We start from the raw sequence: 21,680 nt of genomic DNA, 5'->3' as shown, positions 1-21,680 counted from the left end.
TTTGATCAAGGCCGAATCCGTGTTAGTTTCTCAGTGTGAAAAACACAATCTGCACAGGGCCATAATGTGTGCGAGAGGGGAGCAAGAAGAAAACTATGAAGAGAGGAATTACTGTAGAGAGAGAGAGAAAGGAGATGGAAGAAGAAATATGTATTTATTTATATGCTTATATATATATATATATATATATATATATATTTTACTTTTTTGTCTTACTCTTTCAATCATAACAGTAACATTATGGGCTTTGTGCAACATGCTTTGGCAATACTGTGCTTCTTTATGGTCATGCCAATGAAGCAAATTTGAATTTTAGAGAGCAGAGTGGCAGACAGACAAAGAATTAGACGAGTACAGAGATAGTTAGAGGGGGAGAGGGCCTGTGGCAGATGGTATGTTCAACAGGGTTGAAGTATTATGGGATTAATTACTCTGATGTTTTTTAGAGGACTAATTAGCAGTGAAGAAGGAGTGGAGAGGACAGGAAGAGGGTAGGGGCGAGGCTGTCGGCCAGCAGGGGATCTGGCAACGGGGCAATGACTGTCGGTCTGTTTGTCTGTGTTGACTGAAGGTCGTTACAGATGTTAGCAATCATTTTGTCCCCATTTCTCTCTCTTTTCATGCTATTCCCTACTGCTACATGTCATCATTCTACTTATGTTCTCACTCCCCTCCTCTTTTTCTTCTTCTTCTTCTTCTTCTCCTGCTTTGTCTCTGTGGCGTTTCACAGGAACAGACACCAGTGATTGAGCCCCCGTCTACGCCGGATGTAGCTGTTCATGAGCAGCCAACCAGAACGCTGTCCCAGAACTCTTTACGCAGGTGCAGAAACACACAAAACCTCTCTCTCTCACACACACACACACACATACACACACACACACACACACACAGATACAAGCCCTACCTGAGCATATCTTTTTACAATATGGCCAACACAGCTTGACACCAAAAACACACCCCCACACACAATATGGTGCTGTGTTGTAACCTCTTTTTTTAACACCCAGCAGTAAAGCCAAGTCATCATTAATGTGGATTACAGCATATGTCGCCCTTGAATGAGAAATACAAAGAGTCACACACTGAGCAGTTTTCATAGCACAATACTGTATGGATGCTATAAAGTTTGGCATGTCGGGTGCGTGTTTTTCCAGTGTTGTTGAGTGTATGATGCAGATTTAAGTATGAAGATGACGTCACGTTATGTTGTGTTGCATGCACTGCCTATAATCTGCCTCTAATCTCTCTGTCAGACCCAGCAGAGGCCCTCTGTGCCTGCAGGACTTCAAGCTGATAGCAGTTCTCGGCAGGGGGCACTTTGGGAAGGTACTTTGTTTATCTTTGTAAAATGAACAAAACCCCTATGTTCTAATATTTAATGTCTTCCTGTTTTGATATCTGACCTCTTATTTTTCTAGTTTATATGTTTCAAAATATTTAAAGCTGCACCAATCAATATATTTATATTAACACTAGTACAAATGACAACGTGTAATGTGTTGCTAGTAGTGATAAACCCACAGAGAATCATCATCTGACTCTACAGTTCCCCTCTGCCCTATGGAGCATTTTAGTGTCTTTTAGCTCATTGTTTTGGTTTTACAGCCCATAGATTTTCTGTTTTGATTCAGTCTGCTTCCATCTTCTCCAGAAGCGGTAGGCAGTTTTTTCAGTGAAAATGCTCAGATAAACTCACTGGTCAGCATCAAGCAGCAGACAAAGTTAGTGACTAACTGGTGAATATAGTGGAGCATTTAGCAAAGAGCCAGATATTTCCCTCAGGAGTTGGTGGAGACCAAAACAGAGCTTATATTGGATTTACATTCACTTGGCGGCCAGAAACATGACTCCAAATAAATGTTAATGTTAGTTCGTGTCTGCTGGATGTGCTCTGCCCTCAAGTGACCAGAAAAACAATTAATGCATGATAATGATTAAATTTTATTTTGTGGAAATGACTTTATTACATTATGTAGTCTCATATTGCTGAACACTCCTTTCCTCTATTATATAATACCTTGCCAACTGACACAGTGGAAATGCCCAGTTGTTAAAATTCATGTTTGCATCTAATAATCTGTTTTCAGTTCTGTTTTCTATTTAAACAAATCCAAGGAAAAGACAAAAACCAACAATGAATTAATCCTACAAACAAGTATGAACAGTATCTGTCCAGCCAAATTCTGACAATCATTTGTGCCATGTGTTCTTTTATTGCCATGAACACACACACTGTACTTCATTTTTACTCAATACCATAGACGTTGTCGTACTGCTGTAAATACATACTAGTGCATGAAATGTCTGTTAATCTGCAGTTGAAAGTGGTCCCTGACAAATTCACCGTTTACTTCAGTTTGAGTTTGCTTGAAAAACTACAGTGCCCAGCTGTTTTAGTGAATTACTAAGCCTTTAATGAAACTATGTATCTGTGAGCTGTTTTTAAAGAGGAGGAACTAATGGGTTTTAGTAGGAACAAATGGGGTTGTGTCACAAACAAGCTAGGGAAGTGGAAAATTATTGAGAGATGGACTAACACATTGTTTTGGTTTTGGTTTTCTCATGAGATTTGTTGATAATAATTCTAAAATATAGAATTTTGTCAGCCTTATTAATATTAATGAAGCTTTTGTTGGACTCTTCAGGTATTGCTGTCTGAGTACAAAAGGACAGGCACTCTGTATGCCATCAAAGCCCTGAAGAAGGGAGACATAGTCGCGCGGGATGAAGTGGAAAGGTAATTTTATCTCACGACACAGCACCCGGTGACCTTAACCAAAGTCTCTGCTGCACGACAGAAGCTCATTCACCTCATAATTACACCTTGCACAGTAATTACTGTCTCATACGCACCCTATCTGTCTGCCTCCAGTCTGATGTGTGAGAAGCGGATCTTTGAGACCGTCAACGGCTCCCACCACCCCTTCCTGGTCAACCTGTTTGCATGTTTCCAGACGCCAGAACATGTGTGTTTTGTCATGGAGTACACAGCAGGAGGAGACCTCATGATGCACATACATGCCGACGTCTTTTCTGAGCCACGCGCTGTGTGAGTTCTGCTGTGTGTGTGTGTTAAAGACAAGAAACATGATGTTTGTGCCTACATGGAAAGCTCTATGCTCTGTGTGTCTGTCCACAATATCTCACATGCATTAATGTATGAAGCATGAATATGTAGCAGTGTGTATGTTCAAATCTCTCTGTCTCTCTGTCCATTCATCTAGGTTCTACTCAGCTTGTGTGGTTTTGGGTCTGCAGTTCCTTCATGACCAGAAGATTGTGTATCGGTAAGTCTCTTGTCTTTTCCCTCCACAAACAGCACATACAAGAGGATACATACTCATTATTGCTTTAAATGCCTTTCCTTTTGTTTCTCAGGGATCTGAAATTGGACAACCTGCTACTCGATACTGACGGTTTTGTAAAGATAGCAGACTTTGGGCTCTGTAAAGAAGGTGAGTGACATACTGGCACTCTACAACACCTAATGAGGAAAAGTTTCATACATAAAGAAAAATGGACTTTTCTTACGTTGTACAATTTACTTCTTAATCAATTAAATGTTTCTCCTCACTCCCACAGTCAATAATTCTCTGTCTTCACACCTCTAATCAAGTTTTTCTCTCTTATCTTCTCTTACTAAGGGATGGGTTTTGGGGACCGGACCAGTACGTTCTGTGGGACCCCTGAGTTTCTGGCCCCGGAGGTGCTGACGGACACATCATACACCAGAGCAGTCGACTGGTGGGGGCTCGGAGTGCTCATCTATGAGATGTTGGTCGGAGAGGTGAGAATACACACTTTTTTTGAATCACTATATCTATCAAAGATGCTAAAACGCATTTTAATCTGTGTCTTAAGACATGAGTGTTATTACTGACAAGATAATCGCCACAATGGCAGCCTCTGCATGCTCAGACTTCAGACAATACCCAGGCTAATTTAAGGCACTAAGGGAAGTTGCTTTCTGGCTTAAGACAGGAACTATTGACCCACAGTAAGAGACATGGAGCCCAAAGTTTTTAGAGTGAAAAGTGGATTGAGGAGCTGATGGAAAGAAAATCCACTCAACATGTTTATCTAATGCTGTAAGGAGAAAAAGAAAACAAGGATGTAGAAGAATGTTTGGGAAGGGGAGATGGACAGCATTGTCTTTAGAATGGGCTTTATGGGAAATAATAAAGAAATTACAATAATTACAGAAACACTGGCACTAATAATACAGATATATAGTCATCTTGTCTCATTTGTTTACAGTAATTCTATCAGTTCAACATTCAAAAAATGTGCGATATTTTAAAATTGTGCTTTCATGCTGGCTATAATAAATATTTTAACATTAACAATAAGTCACATGATTACCTGTAGCATCTCTCAGCTCATTTCTTTGGTTTTGGTTTCACTCCCACTGCTCTCGTAGCATTCTTTTCAGCTGTTTGCTCACCAGTTTACCATCTCAATGAAAAAGGTGATAATATGACAGTGTTGTGTTTACAATTTGCCTCCAAGTGGCAAATAAACAAACAGTTATTACAGGTTTAATATTAGTACATGTACATACAGTATTTGTCGAAATCTATTTGTCTAATTGAAAATGCATAAAATCAGCTGGTTTCATGATTAGACTGAAGTGAAAACTATGATCACTAGTTTTTCACCTTCAAGATTCACTTCAGTCATAAGAGAGAGACGAAGGTGATGATGAGTAATAGAAGGTTTTGAGGCAGTCAAACCAAACATTGTGGAAAATCCAACATTATACATCACGTTACATACACTTCTGTCCAAAGTTACAATAATTGCAATCAACCTCAATAGATACCGTCACATCTAGCAGCGGTGTTGTCTGAAAAGGTGGGTTTTCAGCCTGTATCGGGTGGGTCTAACATGTAATGCAATGAAAAATAATGCGCATCTGTTTCTTTCAGTCTCCATTCCCAGGTGACGATGAGGAGGAGGTTTTCGACAGCATAGTGAACGATGAAGTACGCTACCCGCGCTTCCTCTCCACCGAGGCTATCGGCATCATGAGACGGGTGAGACTGATAATTCTCCTGTGGCACTTCCTGACTAACTCAAACTCTATTCTATTTTTTATTTTGCCTTTTTGCTCGAAAAGTTAGAAACATGCAGATGTAAGCTTTATATATGACTACTCATTCATCACTTTTTGACTTTTTGTTGTTTTTCGGTTGGTCCGTAGTTGTTGAGAAGGAATCCTGAAAGACGTCTGGGCTCTGGAGAAAAGGATGCTGAAGATGTCAAAAAACAACCTTTCTTCAGAGTGAGTTTTTTTTCTCATTATTCCTGCTGGAGGTTGTTTGTAATGATGCTGATAAGGGAACTTCATTACACTTCTAAACTGAATGTAAATGTGGTTTAGGGTGTGGACTGGGAGGCACTCCTCCAGAGGAAGTCCCCTCCACCGTTCGTCCCGAGCATCGGAGGAAAAGAAGACGTCAGCAACTTTGACGTGGAGTTCACAGCCGAGCCTCCCGCCCTGACTCCGCCACGCGAGCGCCGCACCCTCTCCCGCAAGGAACAGGACTACTTCAAGGATTTTGACTACGTCTCTGACCTCTGCTAGGGCCTGGGGTCAGGGGTCAAAAGATTATTAGCTGCCCACTGCCAGCCACAGACTCTGAACGGAGGCCGAGAAGTGACAGCTGACCTCAGGAACTCTGCGTGTCTGAGATGGGATGAAGGACTGGCTGGGCCGAGCGTGTGTGATCAGGGATCAGTAGAATCTGATCGCGTGCCGCACACATACGCAGTGTCACAGATCTGCTGACCTCTAGACTATCTGGAGTGGTTTTTAAAGGAGGAGGGGAGGAGGAGGAGGAAGTGGTGATGATAACGGAAGATAATCCAGATTATGTAACAAATGTAAAATGAGATGATGGATCCTGCTGTGTGTTCTGCCTGGCAACAGAGTGAGGCATATAAAAGAGTCAGCGATTGCACTGAAGTGCTCAGAGAGCCTAAGAATCGCAGAGTCAAAGGGTGAAAACTGATTACTCTGACAGGAAGCAGTTTGTCTCTTTTCTTCCTGCTCTTGCCCCAGTCTCTTGTCCCTTTATCTCTGCTGTTTGTTGCTGCTAAGTGTGTGTTTCGCTGTGTACGGTGTCCCTGTGAATGTATCCACGTCAGCTGCAAATCATGCACCGCCTCTACATGAACACTCGGGGGAGCCAGAGGAAAGAGAAAATTCGGCTCATGTTTGAGCATAGCTGCTGCCTGTTGATTGTGTCAAAGAAAGGCAGAGCAGGAAGGGGGGCTTAACAGAGAGGGAGGGAGTCAGGTGCTGTTTGTGTGTCTGTGCTCGGTCTTACATAGCACACCTCTTCGTCTATAAATAAAAATGCCTTGCCTTCATCGTCTTCTCTTCCCACTGTCTTTAGGTACCACACAGATTTTTAACTACAATCATTTTTCAATGACGAAAGTCTTTTAAGGATTTTGTTCTTTTTTGTGATTTATAGTTTGTTTTTTTCCCCCCATCTGTGTTTTCTCCTCTGTCATTTGCTGGTGAAATGTGTTGGAACTGTGACTCAGTAAAGATGTTAATGAAACACAGAAGCATTGATGATTCATTGGCACTTTGTTTTTCCCATGAAGTGATCAGTAGTGTCTGTGGAAAAGTCAAGTAAAGTCAGTTTTTATTTGTTTATCCCAATATCACAAATAACAAATTTGCCTCAGGGGGCTTTCAAATCTTTACAGCAATACAACACCCTCTGTCCTCAGACCCTCCATTTGAATAAGGAAAAACTCTCAAAAAAAACTTTAATGGGGAACAAATGGAAGAAACAAATGGAAGAGCAACAGAGGAAGGATCCCTCTCCCGGGACGAACACACATGCAATAGATGTTGTGTACAGAATAGATCAAGAAAGCAAAATTACAGAAATACAGCATAGACTGACAGGATGACGAAATTATAGACTCACTATAACTCCAAATCCTCTCTGCAGTTTCTCATTGTACTTATTAGCCATGCTAGCACCATCATCAGGTTAAAACTTGGCCAAAACTTGTACAATACATATGCTGATGTTTGCATTTAGCACAAAGCACTGCTGTGGCTACAGTAAGTCTCAAGAGGCACCAGCACGCTGTAGATCTTGTTTGTATTTATGTGGCAACACAATTAGAATATATATTCAGCAGGCAGTTTTCTTCATTTTAAAAATGTTTTTTAGTCTGTGTGCACAATTATATAAATATGGTTTCAGAAAATTGGAGTACGGGTAGTAGATTTATTTGCAAGTACAATATGTGAAAATTGAGATCCCGGCGTTTATGTTACATGATGATGGGATTCCGCTCTGATCTCGTGTTTTTGCAACCATTAGCAGCTTCTTGTGGCAATTTCTGGGTCGGAGCTCAACACAAAATGTCAGAGACATCATTGAATTCAAGAATAGATCAGCAATGAGGACGACCATTGTGTCAGAGGACAAGAGAACAGCATCTTCTCACAGAGCAGCTCAGAGAAGAAGAAAAGATTTTTCTTCCAACCAGAGGCTAATATAATGTGTTATTGTGTCTCATTGATGTTCAGGGAGGAAGATGTGAAGAACTGTTGGAAAAATGTAGTTTTCCATGAAATATTATGGTGACAGGTGTTTACAGCAGACATGTATGTCTAGAAGTTCAAACCCTGGAAACCAAATGTTCCTTAGATGCTATTTGAGTGTAGAGTTTTGACTGAAGACATATATAGATGTTATTAAAGTTTCCTCACTAACTGAGAGAAAAGCAGACAGCTGTTCATGTAATGTTGTCTAAGGGTCACACAGACCGTGAATTCAGCCTTTAAGCTGCACTGGCTGATGTCAACATCAGTTGTCTGAACTCAAAAATGCTCAGATGGATTGCTCAGACAAAATGATTAAATGCAATATGAGGACCAAAAATGTCCTGCTAGCTTTGCAGCGGTTTTGTAAAATATTTTCCATCTCAGTGTAACAATGGTTTGGTAGTTAGATGGTACTTGTGAATGAACATGAAGCAGGGGCGCAGCTGTTATTATGAATGTATCCTGAAATGGTCAACATTAAAACATTCCTGTAATTATTAATGGGAATGAAATTGGACACATGAAAGGAGCCCAACACACACACACACACACACACACACACACGCGCGTAACATTACTGAAAATCATCTGAAAGCATTGTTTATTTTTTATATTTTGAACTTGAGCACATAATGATAACTATTATTATTTAATTCAGTGTACACCCATGCAGCCATGTACAGCAACCAAAACTACACTGGAATATCTCTTGTGTGAGTGACAAATGAATATTAAAGGGGCACTCCAGTGATTTAGTATGGAACTAACATAAAGTTGAGGGACTTAGGAGAGACAGATTTTAAAAATAATCATCAAATCGAAGCAAAAAAGGCCACAATATCCTGACTTTTAGTCTGTAGTATAGGTAGAGCTCCAAAAACGCTGATCCTACACATCCCACAATGCAACTTGATAGCATTAGACCCGCTCTGCCTGCTAAATGCTGATGTTTGTCAAACTCTACACTACACTGTTTTGTCAACTTATAGAAAGTTTTAGAAAAATAAAAAGAGCATGATTTGAAAAGGGCCCCCATCCAGACACATACAAATGTGACTTAAATGGGTTTTCATATAAATAGATGATACAAAAAAAACAACAACAAAAAAAAAAACCAAGCACTGTCCTAATGTATTTCTCATAGTGCTGTTTTATTTTGGAAATGAAAGACTTTGTAGACCAAAAGGAGAATGTCTGCTGCATTTTCAACTAAAATGAAAAAAATGCAACATCTAAACTCAAAGGCAGGAATATGGAAATTATGATCCCTGTCATGAATGTCTCAGAGAGTCAGAGAAGACATAATAAGTGTGTGTGCTGCCCCTGTTTTCTCACCTCCTTGCATCTCCCAAACATTTCACCTGCCAGTCAAACTCCTGAGGTCCACCCTCCTCCTCCTCTTCCCTCCTTCTCTCCCTCCAACCCTCCTTCCTGTTGCCTTCTACGATTGGAGACGTTTTCAGAGCCTTTTATTCTTCTCCTCGCCATCTCTCTCTCCACTCTGTCACACCATCCCGCAGTCCCTCCCATTGCCCCTTTAATTGTGTCTTTACAACAACTTCTCCCCCCCCCAGGCCCACACGGTTGTAAAATGAATTTCCCATGAGAAATATTTCTCACAAGTCGCACCTCAGCTGGATAAAAGATGCGACACGCAGCTGAGAGTTGAGTATTTTTTGCCTGCTTCAAGATGTGGAGGGTGTGTGTGACTGCGTGGTTGTGTGTTTAGGAAATGAGGGAGGCGTGTGTTGAGTTGTGAATCCAGCCCTTCCAGTGGAGCCTGAAGCAACAGCTGGATCAGCAGACCGCCTGTCCCTCCGTGTAGCGCCGCAGGTGAGTTCAACTTTTGCTTGGACGTGTTTAGTTCATAAAATGTTTGGTGAGGAGAAAGAGTTTTAAGTAGCCTGAAATGAACTTTAGACATGATAAATATAACATAGGCTCGCTGCTAAATCCTTTAATGAATAATACAGATATATTAATATGATCTAAGCATGAGAAATTTTCTTTAGATTTTTTTTATGTTGGAAAATCACGTTTTGTCACCTTATGCATCATCTAAATATGTTTTAAGATTGTTTGTTTAAGTAGGTGTCATCGACTTGTGCTGTTCTGCATATTAAACATGATTTTCCTTCGTCTTGGGTGACACCAGATCTCAGATTTAGTATGTTGCTGTTTGATTTATTGCTTGTTGCTCACGTGAGCTTCTGTGGATTCTCAGGAGGCTCACAACAGAGTGGGTACTTTTTTTCTTGTCTTTAATTTTGACAAACAGACATACATTTGCTAAAAACTAAACAGAAACTGCATGAAGATAAATTGCCAAGCTATGGAAACCCATTCTTGCCAATAAAAGAAGAAAGCAGATAAAAAAGTTAGTCATGCCAAAATCAAAAACGATGAATTTTGACAGTAAGACAAAATTTTGACACACTAACCGAAAATTCTGACTTATCTCAAAAGTTTCACTTTTCAATCTCACAAATTTGCGAATTTGACTTATTAAGATTCAAGATTTTGACTGTGTTTCATGATTTTGATGTACTATCTCATTTTCATTTGGTCAAAATTTTGACATGAGTATTTGCTTTTATCATGACTAACTTAATTTTTTTTCTTTTTCTGACAAAAATGGGCAGAAATGTTAGAAGATATTGGAAAAATGCACATTATACTTTCCCACAGCTCTAAGTAGTGTGTTGAACTTGCTGGTTTCATCTGACATCTGACCATCAATCCAAAAACCAAAATATCAATATATCAATTTCTCTCTCTCTCTCTCTCTCTATATATATATATATATATATATATATATATATATATATAAACCAATGTATTCAGTTTATAATCATATATGATAAATGATTATTCTCAAATCCTCATATTTGAGAGGCTGGACCCAGAGAATATTTGCTGTTTTTGCTTGAAAAAGGACTAAAAACAATAGATTATCACAATTGTTACATATTTTGTATCGCTCAACTAAATTATCTATTACTCGTTGCAGCTCTAATGATGAATGATGCATCATCATGTTTTTGTTCACTAGGAAGTTGCAAGAGGGGCCAACACATTAAATCAGTGTAGTGTTGAAACTTTCATGATGCCTTCACTGCCAGGGATTGGATGGACTGTTTTCTGTCTCCTTCTGCTCTGGAGGACAATGGCAGGTAAGAACATCAGGACTCAGCTGGACTTGTCAACACTGCACCCATTTATTTTTAAAATGATGATTGTATTGTTACAGAATCAAATGTTATATCTTCTCTGCTCAAGCACCCACAAGTCAGAGATTTTTAACTGAACTGTCAGAATGAAAGTGAAAATTGTTAGTCTACATAGTTTTGTGGGAGAAATCGGATTTCTTCTGGGAAACTTTCCAGTTGCCTCAGACAGGGATTTAACAACTGACCTCTTTCATAACTCATGTTATTTGTTCTTTGACATCAAGGAACACTGATTACCTCCCTATGCCATTATTTTAGGTTTCATTTTTTTTCACATTTTATAGTCATGCATCTGCTCTTCCCCCTCAGCTCAAAGTGAAGAGTTGCAATGCTCCGTGGCACCAGTGGAGGCGCTACACCCTGTTCAGGGTCTGCTGGAGAGGTTTGAGGTTGGTCTGGGCTGTGCTGCCAGAGAAAGTGGCAACAAGGAGACTCATGTCATTGCAGTGGGGAGAGTAACAAACAGCCCCAACAACAAGGTAACATTTCAAAAAGTTTCAAGTTTCAAGTTTCAAAAGTGATCAACACAGAAAGGAATATCACAGACTTTTGAGGGACAGAATGAATAGTGTCTCAAAGTTTGTCACACTTCATGATCATCTAAATATTAAATGTTAAATGTTCTAAGCATGTGTTTTAAACTTTCAAAGTACAGAGTACAGAGTAAAATATGAGTACAGAGCCCCAAAACTGACAAAATGTAGTAAAATGTTCAGACAATTCAAAATGTGATGATGATATGATAATGAGATGTATGTCCGTGTATTTCAAGGGTTTGTGTGTGTGTGTAACAATCGGTGGAGCAATGAGAGGACTGTGGTTAGCTAGCTTAAGTGAAATCACCAATGACTAAACACAGTGAGCACCAATCTTTTCAGATTGCTGAAAAAAAGGACAACTAAATATAAAGAAATGTTTGAGCTTGTAAAAGATCAATAGAAGGGCAAAATAAATTAACACTACATTTAAATTATTTAACTAACAATATAATCGATTAACACATTTTGTCAGTTTCGGGACTCCATACAAGGGAACATAACAAAACTAAAATACATCCTCTCTGCTGTTATTCTTACTAAACAAACATGAAATTAGAATTTCACAATGTCACAGTGCTGGTTTTACAGCTACAACTACATGGCATTCCTTTCCTCTTCTGTCTACAGGTGACGGTGTTGCTGAAGCCCTTGTCTCTGTCCCCTTCACCTCTCAGAGCCCTCCACTTGCTGCTCAGCTCCAAGCTCCCAGTCAACTGGTGGCTGGAGGCAGAGAGACTGTCCCCCGACCTCCCAGTGCTGGTGCAGGTCAGTCAGAGTGTGCGGTTCAGTGTAAAATGCTGTCTTTGGGATGTTATATTGTGGAATACATTTACAACCTGGACAAAGAAATGTTTGGATCCAGCTTTGTGTGTTTCTGTAAGACAGAAACAACATAAACTGATACAGATTTATCAAGCAGCACAGACAAAAAGTGTTTTATTTTCTTTGTTTTGTTTTGTTTTCATGACATTCAAAATCTGCTCATTCTATCTGTATGATATGACTACATTTCTTTTCTAATTTGCCCTTATCCTGAAGGTGTCCAGTAACTCCAGTGTAGAGTCCCACTCTCTGCGTCTGCTTGTACAACCGGTACATTCACTACCTTTCCGACCACGTGCGCTGCACCGCTGGGCTCTGAAACACCACGGCAACCTGTCCTCACTGACACACACAACGCATGGCAATCGAGTCTATGTCCGACTGGGAGAGGGTGAGCCACCGAGAAACCACTGTCATATTATCAATTATTTGAATATAAGCTTTACAAAAGTACAACAGCTTAAATGTATATCAATTTAAGAGACAATTTCTTACAGCTCTCATCTTATCAGCATATTAATATTAAAACAGCAAAAAGTAAAAAAATAACTGTGAAAATAAAACTGACACTGAAATAATATCCTTCATTGTGGGTAACATGCTTAACCTAAACATCTGTGTACTAGATTGGTACTCTCCGTACGCTTAGAATTCAGGTCATACAACTTATCTCTCATCTCCCCTCTGTGTTCTCACCAGAACATTAGGCTGAGATCTGAGGATCTAACTTCCCTTTCAAATGACACTCTTGTCTCCATATTTCAGATCCAACCCTGCCCGCTGTGTGCCAGCTGCAGTCCATGTTCCTCTCTAACAACTACATGACCTCTGACCTGCAGCCACAGGAAGTGCAGGGCTGCGCCCACGCGGATGCAGGTGGGATCAGCCCTGAAGTCCATGTGATCAAGCTCCATTCAGCGGGCTCAGGGCTCTGTGGGTGAGAACATGCAGCTTCAGCTACAGCATAGACTGATTCTTATTTTTCAGACACTAAGATAAGTTTCAGACACTAAGATAAGTTTCAGACACTAAGATAAGTTATGACCTGATATAGGATTCACTGAAACATGCAAACCTTGTTCTCTCTCTCTCTTTCGTCCAGCTCTCTGCAGGTGGAGGTGATAGTCTCTCTTGTGCCCCCGATAGCCAGTTGGAAGACACAGAAGGTTGTGTTGATTCTCAGCAGCTCGGTGCCAGTCAACTGGGCCATTATTGCTCACGGTGTCCGGGGTCATGTCTCTGTTCATGTAAGGATTTGTATTTTAATATATCATGTGATTTATATGTCTACTTGAGAGTTGTTTTTAAAGATGCAGCAAATTGCCCTGAAAGGATAAGGCTGGTATTATTCTATATAAATCCCATGAAACAACCAAAACCAATAATGAATTGATCCTACTAACAAATATTGGTGATATATCTTATTCATCTGTGCCACACAGCTATGTTGTACACTCCTGTTTTAATTAAAGTTGCTGAAAAGCACAGTTTCCAGCTGTTTTACTGAACCTTTTCTAAAAATGAAAATATATCTGTCAGGAGGGAAGGTAGGGAAGTCAGAAAGGGATGAGAGATTTATTAACACATTATTGGTTTTTGTTGACAATGAGAAAAATGTAGAATTTATTTTATGTCTGTTATTTAATTTATGTCTCTTACTTGCTTGTATTTTGACTATGTATTTATGTCTATGTACATTATGTGTCTTCTCCTTCTCTTCATAGTCCTCCAACAGTGTATCCCCACCCTACCCACCTGAGCCTGACCTGAGCCTTTCCAGTACACTGAACTACGACCTGTCCACCATACCTGACCTTCTTGTCTGGGCCAGTGAGAGCGGCTACACCAAGGTGACCTCATACACTGAGGCTGACCTGGCCAATCGCTTTGTGATCCAGCTGGCTGGGGGCGGGACAGGTCAGGACCCCTGTGTGTCTCTTGTTTCCATCACTGTGTGAGTGAACTGAACATTTCCATTTAACTTTATAACCCACCCTTGTTATTTTTTCAATTCCCCTATGTAAATGTTCTTTGGTCTTCTGGAGAATGAGAATTGAAAGCAGAGTATTTTCATCAATGCATGTATGTGTTGAATAAAGGAGTATTTAATGTCTCTTCAGACATGTTTGCAATGATGAATCCTCTGGTTGGGAGGCCTAACTGGGCTGAGGAGCGCAGGCTGAGAGAGTGGCTGAACAGTAGAGCCAGAGTAGGAGGAGGCCGAGAGAGTTTCACAGTGCAGTGTGATGACGGACGCCTCAGTATGACCGTGGACCGACACATCCTGCAGGTCTTTATACCTCAGTATTAGATGCGGTCTTATATGTGAGCAACTTACAAAGTCAGACGCATGAAAGAAATACTACACGTACTGTACATTCAGTGCATACTACTAGCTACTGCAACTTAATGGTGCAGTGTGTAGAATTTAGTCGCATCTAGCGGAACAGACTTGGCAGAAATGGAATGTAATATTCATAAGTATGTTTTAATTAGTGTGTTCACAGAAATACAATATCCTCTTCGCTAAATTCAAGGCGTCAGTGTGATTTCATGTGCTGAAATAGCATTATTTTGATACGCAGCCTGCTGTATCTGCCCATTTTTAGTTTTTAAACAGTTATTTCTAGCATTAGTAGTTATTGTGATGTGTTCATTCTTCTAGTTATAGAGAGAAATGATTCAATTTGGAAGTTGCACTGTCTCACACCAGTTCTCTTCCTCAGAGCTTGTCTGTCCCAGTGGCTGCCGTGACTCTGCGAGACCCAACGTGCCAGGCTCAGTCCAATGGGAGCCATTTCCTGTTGGTGTTCCCAGTCATTTCCTGTGGGACTGAGGGACTGCTCTTGGGACATCCCAAAGGGGTGCAGTACAAAAACAAGGTGAGATAAGAAATTTGGACAGAATGGGATTAAAATATAGAAATATGTTGTGTCTATAATTAACTTAATTTTAAATTAATTAAATAGATAATAATTTGTTAATTGCTCATATAACTACGTACATTTTCAAAATAGTCCATGTTATCTTTATCCTTTTTTTTCATTCAATTTTGATTGAGTTCTGGGGGATTTTTAAGGTTTCTGCCATAATTGTTGATATAATTCACAAAATCTGACAGAAGCAGAGGCAGAGAAAATTAGTTAGTTTGTTTGAGAGGGAGAGAATGAGTGATGCCTTAAGAGAAAAGAGGGAAAAACATCTGAAATCTAAATAAGGTCAAAGTCTCTCTGGGAGCAGTGAAAACAAAAACACGCTGTGCATAATGGACACTTGAAAACATGGTTAGTGGAAGTTGTCCCGGTGAGATTCATGACCTAGGTCATAGTGACCAAAACAACGCCTAAAATTGGGAAGCTGCACAAAAGCAAATTAAGAGAGAGAAAGTCTCAGTTCAGAGGCAGGAAATTGGAAGGAAGAATTATGCATGCTGACTTCAGAATAGTGGAAAAAAGGAGACAAACAACAGAGGCGTATGTGTTGTAACACAATGAAAAATGTAAAAAAAAACCCCAAAACATATATCTATCTTGTTGACTATAACAACCTTGTTTCCATCTTCTCCCTCCTGTCTGACCAGGTGTTATTATGGAGAGACAAGCCTCGGACCATCCCGGCACTCAATGGCACAGACAAAAAGCCAAAAACTCCACTCGGCATACATGAGATATCTGTGTGTCTGTTTTCATTTTGGTCAAAATGTTCTCCATTATTCTTTCAGTATTTTTAATGCGTAATCTCCTCTTTCTCTTTTTAGTTCAGCTGTTTGGCTGCAGTCTCCAGCCCTGCTTCTGATGATAATGACAATGTAAACACTCCTCAGACAGGGCTGGTCCCTTGGGCACCCGAAGGTCCGGGGCCGGATCCAGGACTGAGCCACACCCTGACACCCAAACACAGAACTGGGCCTGTTCTCATTTTGAAACTTTTCGTTACTGACAGCTACGATCAGAAGCGGATTGGCCCTTGTGTCATCACTGCAAACCACCGTGTCTACTTTGAGGTCTGTGTGTGTCTCGTCTGTCTTTTTTTTCTGTGCTTATTTGAAATTATTATTGATGAAATAAAGTGAAAACTGACATGGTGCATCATTTAATTCTGTTCATTTACAACATCTTGTCCAAAAATGTAAGTATAATTTGTCTTTGTCATCACTGTTTCGTTCTCAATTCTACAGATTTCTGCAAAAGGGCCCTTTACAGATGTTGTGGAGGTGAAGTCATGTGTGGTCTCCCCTCTGTCAGACCCAAAAAAGTCTCCTTTCTGGACTGTCATCAGGGACGGCTGTTCCTCAGACCCCTCACTGACCCTTGATGTAAAAACAAAAGGGGGAGAGGAGGAAGAGGCTGAGGTTGATGACGAACTGGAGGAGGAAAAGGAAGAGAGAGAGGGAAAAGACAAGGAGATTGATGACAAAGATGAAAGTGTCTCACGTCGCCGCAAAATGGGTAGAGGGAGAGAAGCACCAGCAAGGACGAAAAAGAGTAGCACAAGTATGGGAGCGGAGGAGGAGATGCAGTCCTTGAGATTTAGTTTCATCCTGCGGCCCATTTATAATGACTCCATGCAGTTCCTCCACTGTAGCCTTCGCCTGTGTAACTCTGACTCCGCAAGAGGGGAGCTCATGAAAGAAGCCGCACAGAATGACTGTCAGGGTGGGTTACGTATCCCTCCACTCGTATCCAGGTCACCCAGACATCAGGTACAGAAACAATTATTACACTGCGGCTACGTTTCACAAGACAAATGCAGCTCTAAGTATCCACCAACAACAACAATTTTAAAAAATGGGTCCCTGTTTGTTAGTATCTCATGCACTGTTTGACAGTCGGTGGCAGTAATGTGCCAACAAAGGCAAGCAACAAGAAACTGCTAGCATGCTAACATGGATGTAACCTTTTCTTGCAAAAATCAGCTCTGCAAATGTTTTATGAGGTAGAAAATACACAGCAGGTTATTTGGCCTCAAGGATACACACAATGTTTTGGTGAGAAACTCCACAGGCTACATTTAAAGCAACTTTGGTTAGTACAGCAAAATGTTCGCTGTAATGGGTTACAGACCTGAAGGAAGTTTAAAACCTCTGCAACTTAATTTTCATACTGTTTTGGCATGAACTGAGGGGTAAGAAATCTATTGAAAAAAACAAAAAATGTGCTCAGCAGTGTGCAAAGGTTACAGAATTTGTGGTTGAAGGGTAAATTTGTGCAAACTTACCAGTAAACCTTTAATTTATCCTGTCCTCTGTCTTTAGATCATAATATGTGCTTTGTAACACTATCATGTATTATAGTACTGCAAGGTGGTAATAGCTTAACTAAAGTACAGGCCTACTCCTGTATTCCCATCTCAGTGTGAGATCAGAAACCTGTCCAGGCCCATGGTGGTCACCCAGCGTATTAGTTCACTGGCACCCAAATCACTGAGGCCCCCCATGGGACAAAGAACCAAGAGACTGAGCGTCTCTCCACTGTCCAGTCCAAATCAAGAGCATAGCAGTGAGTATCATTTATTTCATCATTTTTCAGTGTTTAACCTACCATCACAATCCCTCATGAACGCTGTCTCTAGGTTCTGTGGTGCAGACAGGACCAGTGATGGGAATTGTCTTCGCAGCCTTTGTGATGGGTGTTGGCTTAATGGGGGGGCTGTGGTGCATCTACAATTATACAGGTAATGAGATCAGCTTCCTTCTGTCACAGTAAAGTTAGGGTGTCAAATATATAATCATCTTAAAAATACAAACTTGACAAATTAAAATATCATGACCATACCGATAAATATCTGTTTCACTACTGTTGATCACTGATTAATGTAACACAATAGTGACACTATTAACACTTTTTGATACTTATGAATCCTAATAACTTTGGTCATCCTTTAGTTTTCTATCTAGAGCCATCAGGTCAACATTTACATTTGTCAGATACTTTGGTTAATGACCAAATGCTTGCAAAACTGTCATTCCCATCAACATTAGCTTTACTTTGTGTTTAGGGCTAATTAGCAAACGTTAGCAAGCTAACAGTCAAAACTAAGATGGAGAACATGGTGAACATTATACCTTATAATATTCAGCATATTAGCATTGCCATTTTGAGCATGTTAGCATGCTGATGTTAGCATTTAGCTCAAAGCACTGCTGTTCCATAGTACAACCTCACAGAGCCGCTAACGTGGCTGTTAATTTTTAGATTGGATTGTTTACTATTTCTAAGACAGAACTGTTTAGATATTTATAAAGTCAAATAATTTTACTAGTCACATAACATTTTAGTTTCAAAAGATAATATTGTTTTTTAGGATTTGGGGTATAATTGTGAAAACATTTCTTTGTTTTAGGCTAGGCTACAAATCATATTTTGGAGAGGTTGACAGTGACAAGACATGGAAGTGGAGTTTCTTACTTCTCTCAAAGACATCCTGTCCTTTTGAATTTTGAATTTCCTTATTTGAACAAGAGATAATGTACAAAGTAGATTAACCTTATATAAAACAAGGAGAGATGTAATGTACCAGGTTTTAGCAAATTGCTATTTTCCACCTGTAGTACCTGGGCAGGTAAATAAATAGAAAGAAAATTATACATTAAAAGAGAACAAAATACCATGGTAGTCAATAAGAGTATACAAACACAATTATCCCCAAATCCCCAACCCTCAACTATTTTTTCTGAGCTGAGTTTAACAAAGTTCCTCAAGGGGGGAGGAGCAGCATTAAGAATGATCCTCAAGATTACGCAAACTTTGATGCTGAGAGGATCAGGACACTTTCAGTTTGCAAGCACATAAATGAATTTGACTCACTCTCGGGGTGGACACTGCTCTAGTAAAAAATAATTACAAATTCCCAGAAGTGAATTCTGTGCCAGGAACATCCCCTTTGATCAGAAGGTGTTGTTTCAACAGTAAATCCAAGGCAAAATACATGACAGGCAGAATGAAAATGTCACAGAAACCACCAGTTATGATCACAGATGATGATAGCCTTTTGTAGGCACTATAATGTGATTATAAATATATATGTATTATTTGAAGGGGCACGCCCAGCATCACTTGGAGGAGAAGGTCATTTAACAGACCAGACTCATGGAGGCCACAGCATCTGGAATCCACCTTCACCGTCTAATCAGTCCACCAGCTCGCTGTAGAGGTAAGACCTGATGAGGAAGGTCATTTAAGGAGGATGACTAAATGTGCTACTTATTCACCTGTTTCCACTTTGGGTGTATTCATGTTGATGTGCACTTTGGATTTCCGTTAAAATATCAGGGGGGTTTTATGTGACTGTTGATGCCAAAGAGAGCATTATGACTTTGGGTGTTTTGAGACTACTCTTTGTGCACCTATGTGAGGGAGAATATATCGTCAAAGACCTCTGACTGGATTTCAGACTACAGATTTTAACAAATTTGATATTTGTAACACTCACATTGCACACTTTAAGTTGAAGCTATAATTCTGATGCTATACTGCGGTTTTCTTTTTAACCTGTTTCTGTGTTGATGATAGTTTGTCCAATTAATCAGTTTCATCAATTTGGCCTCTTTTTAACTCTGACATTTGCCTTATGTTGCATCAAAATCTGTGAAAAAATGCGAAAAAGGTGATAGAGAGACATGTTATCAACACAAATCATTTACCATCATTTATATAACATACCTATATTTATGTGGCATAACTGTGTATTTGTTATTATAGTGTTACTTATGGATAAAATAATTTTATGTATTTTATGTATTTATTTTAGTATTATGTATTAATTTTCCTTCCTCTTCAGCTTTAATATTTAATTGCAAATTCTGCTGCTTCTTCCAGCAAAATGATTCAATAAAATACTTTAAAATACACTGTAGCATACTACACAGATAAATTAATGTGAAGCTACTGTCATTTTTTTCATTGTCAGTAAATCATAAGTATGTGTCACTATCCCCTTTGTTCAATCTAAACACATGTTCATAGGCTTACAGAATAGAAGTGAACAGTTTACTCCAGCTGTTACTTAATCATGAGTGAACCTATAATGTCAAAGCTGTGTATTTAAAATAAACTTTAGTGGCTAAAAGTACTGACAATTCCAGAAAATAAGTCAGCATTAGGCGAGCACCTGCAGATTGTAACTCTGATATGCCAGATAGGTCTGAACAGTTTTATTCTTTTATCTCTTTCTCAGGATTTCCTCCTGCAAAATCTGAGAAAAGGAGAACTGGGACAGAAGTTCAAACAAGTTGTTTGTGAGAGAGCACAGCTGCCTGTGTGTGTACTGAGCCGTGTTTGTGCAGTTCAGTAGTGAGTGTCGCTCATCACTGTGCAGCGGAGATGCGAGAGGGCTGAAACCATGTGAATACAGTAGCACTCATCGCAGCATTGTGAAAAAATCAGATGTTTGATTCAAAGTGAAACATTGTTTGTTCAATGCTGCACGCCATTCTACATCAAGTCATTTCAAAACTGACAGCAAATCATCACATGCAGATGCCTTTATCTGGACTCAACAGGATCTAAACTTGGTTGCAGTGACTCAAACAAAAACCACATCCTCCTCGCCTTTAGAAAAGGAGCACAAGGTCAAAGATGAATTGAAATTTTGTAACTGTGAATATCAGCTGGATATCAAAACTACATCTTGTACTGTATGTGAATTCTTTTGTGTTCATGTGGCAAATAATTAAGATGTATTAAATGAGCTAAAATCCATTTTGACTTCCCTTTTTTCACTCTCAAATCACACGCAACCCAAATAAGAAAAGGAGGTCAATGTGTTGTGAGTAAGTCAAACATACAGTGCTGTAAAATGTGTTTATTTTTATGTTTAAAGCAGTAATAATAGATTTTTGGGCCACTTGGGGGAAGTGGAGCACTGTAAATACAACAAAGTGGCAAACGTAATTTATCCAGCAGATACAGAGCAAAATTATTTAGAGTTGTGTTTCTGGCCACCTGATGAATGTAAGTCCAATATTCACTCTCCTTCTAGCTCTAGTTTGGTTTCTATCAACTTCTGAGGGAAATAAATGCGCCGCTGTGTTTTGTCTGTGAGCAGGTTGTGTGCTTTGGGTTTACCAAAGCGTTTTCTTTAAAAATAGCTGCCGGCTGCAGCTGGAGACTGCTGGTTGATGAGAGCGGTGAACCAAAGCAGTAAAGTTGTAGGCCACAAAACCTCTACATTGTGTGAAATGATGCTAAAACACTACATAGAGCTCAGGACTCTAAGGACAAGCGACCCTTTTTACATTACATGTAGTTATATGATCCATTGTTGATAAAAAGATTTTGATAAGTGCGGCTTTAAATCAGAGTATCTTTAATTGTCTTGTAGAAACAGTACTGAACATTCACTTCTTTTTTAGCTCTATTTTTAGAAAATATTTTAAACATAAACCTCCTATTACATGCAGATGTTGAAGTGCATCATGTGAATGGATCATCATCAGTCATCTCTGTGGGAGCAGATGCCCACTTCATTCACTAATGGGACAATCACACACACACACACACACAC

At 39.7% G+C, this 21,680-nt stretch overlaps 2 protein-coding genes and 1 long non-coding RNA gene across 7 annotated transcripts in view; 2 read left to right on the top strand and 1 right to left on the bottom strand.

Moving 5' to 3' along the window:
* pkn1b (protein kinase N1b) overlaps nucleotides 1-6,575 on the top strand; it is a 34,400-nt gene extending 27,825 nt beyond the window's left edge. For all 4 annotated transcript variants that reach the window (XM_067616116.1, XM_067616117.1, XM_067616115.1 and 1 more), the window contains 10 exons: nucleotides 731-822; nucleotides 1,257-1,329; nucleotides 2,649-2,740; nucleotides 2,876-3,052; nucleotides 3,228-3,290; nucleotides 3,382-3,458; nucleotides 3,648-3,790; nucleotides 4,932-5,039; nucleotides 5,207-5,287; nucleotides 5,387-6,575. In XM_067616116.1, the coding sequence (XP_067472217.1) occupies nucleotides 731-822; nucleotides 1,257-1,329; nucleotides 2,649-2,740; nucleotides 2,876-3,052; nucleotides 3,228-3,290; nucleotides 3,382-3,458; nucleotides 3,648-3,790; nucleotides 4,932-5,039; nucleotides 5,207-5,287; nucleotides 5,387-5,590 (1,110 nt within the window). In that variant the 3' untranslated portion in view covers nucleotides 5,591-6,575. The remainder of the gene's footprint in view (nucleotides 1-730; nucleotides 823-1,256; nucleotides 1,330-2,648; nucleotides 2,741-2,875; nucleotides 3,053-3,227; nucleotides 3,291-3,381; nucleotides 3,459-3,647; nucleotides 3,791-4,931; nucleotides 5,040-5,206; nucleotides 5,288-5,386) is intronic.
* A 1,794-nt stretch (nucleotides 6,576-8,369) lies between these two features.
* Nucleotides 8,370-20,875, top strand: engl (endoglin, like). 2 transcript variants are annotated; one of them, XM_067570672.1, is made up of 17 exons: nucleotides 8,370-9,418; nucleotides 10,638-10,758; nucleotides 11,125-11,294; nucleotides 11,982-12,119; nucleotides 12,393-12,567; nucleotides 12,942-13,113; nucleotides 13,279-13,423; nucleotides 13,901-14,093; nucleotides 14,297-14,466; nucleotides 14,903-15,058; nucleotides 15,757-15,849; nucleotides 15,934-16,179; nucleotides 16,354-16,878; nucleotides 17,530-17,674; nucleotides 17,748-17,849; nucleotides 19,214-19,328; nucleotides 20,352-20,875. In XM_067570672.1, exons 2-16 carry the CDS (start codon nucleotides 10,689-10,691, stop codon nucleotides 19,324-19,326), a joined length of 2,613 nt encoding a protein of 870 aa, XP_067426773.1. In that variant the 5' UTR covers nucleotides 8,370-9,418; nucleotides 10,638-10,688; the 3' UTR covers nucleotides 19,327-19,328; nucleotides 20,352-20,875. The 2 variants fall into 2 exon arrangements, with proteins under 2 accessions (XP_067426773.1, XP_067426774.1); XM_067570673.1 differs by lacking the exon at nucleotides 8,370-9,418 and having other exon boundaries at nucleotides 10,574-10,758.
* On the bottom strand, nucleotides 16,253-18,904 carry LOC137168170 (uncharacterized). The gene is made up of 3 exons (XR_010924246.1): nucleotides 18,584-18,904; nucleotides 17,717-17,835; nucleotides 16,253-16,485 (listed from the first exon to the last, which is right to left on the bottom strand). It is a non-coding gene; the product is annotated as an uncharacterized lncRNA (long non-coding RNA).
* Nucleotides 20,876-21,680: the final 805 nt, after the last annotated feature.

This window comes from Thunnus thynnus, chromosome 17 (genome assembly GCF_963924715.1).
Source record: "Thunnus thynnus chromosome 17, fThuThy2.1, whole genome shotgun sequence".
Taxonomy (NCBI): Eukaryota; Metazoa; Chordata; class Actinopteri; order Scombriformes; family Scombridae; genus Thunnus; species Thunnus thynnus.
This window is presented reverse-complemented; position numbering and strand designations above follow the sequence as displayed.

Excerpts from the sequence above, each read along its gene's own strand:
- engl (XM_067570672.1), top strand. The coding sequence starts at position 10,689 with ATGATGCCTTCACTGCCAGGGATTGGATGGACTGTTTTCTGTCTCCTT. Across the intron at positions 12,120-12,392 it reads ACCTCCCAGTGCTGGTGCAG|GTGTCCAGTAACTCCAGTGT; the intron begins GTCAGTCAGAGT and ends CTTATCCTGAAG. Across the intron at positions 17,675-17,747 it reads TCCAAATCAAGAGCATAGCA|GTTCTGTGGTGCAGACAGGA; the intron begins GTGAGTATCATT and ends CGCTGTCTCTAG.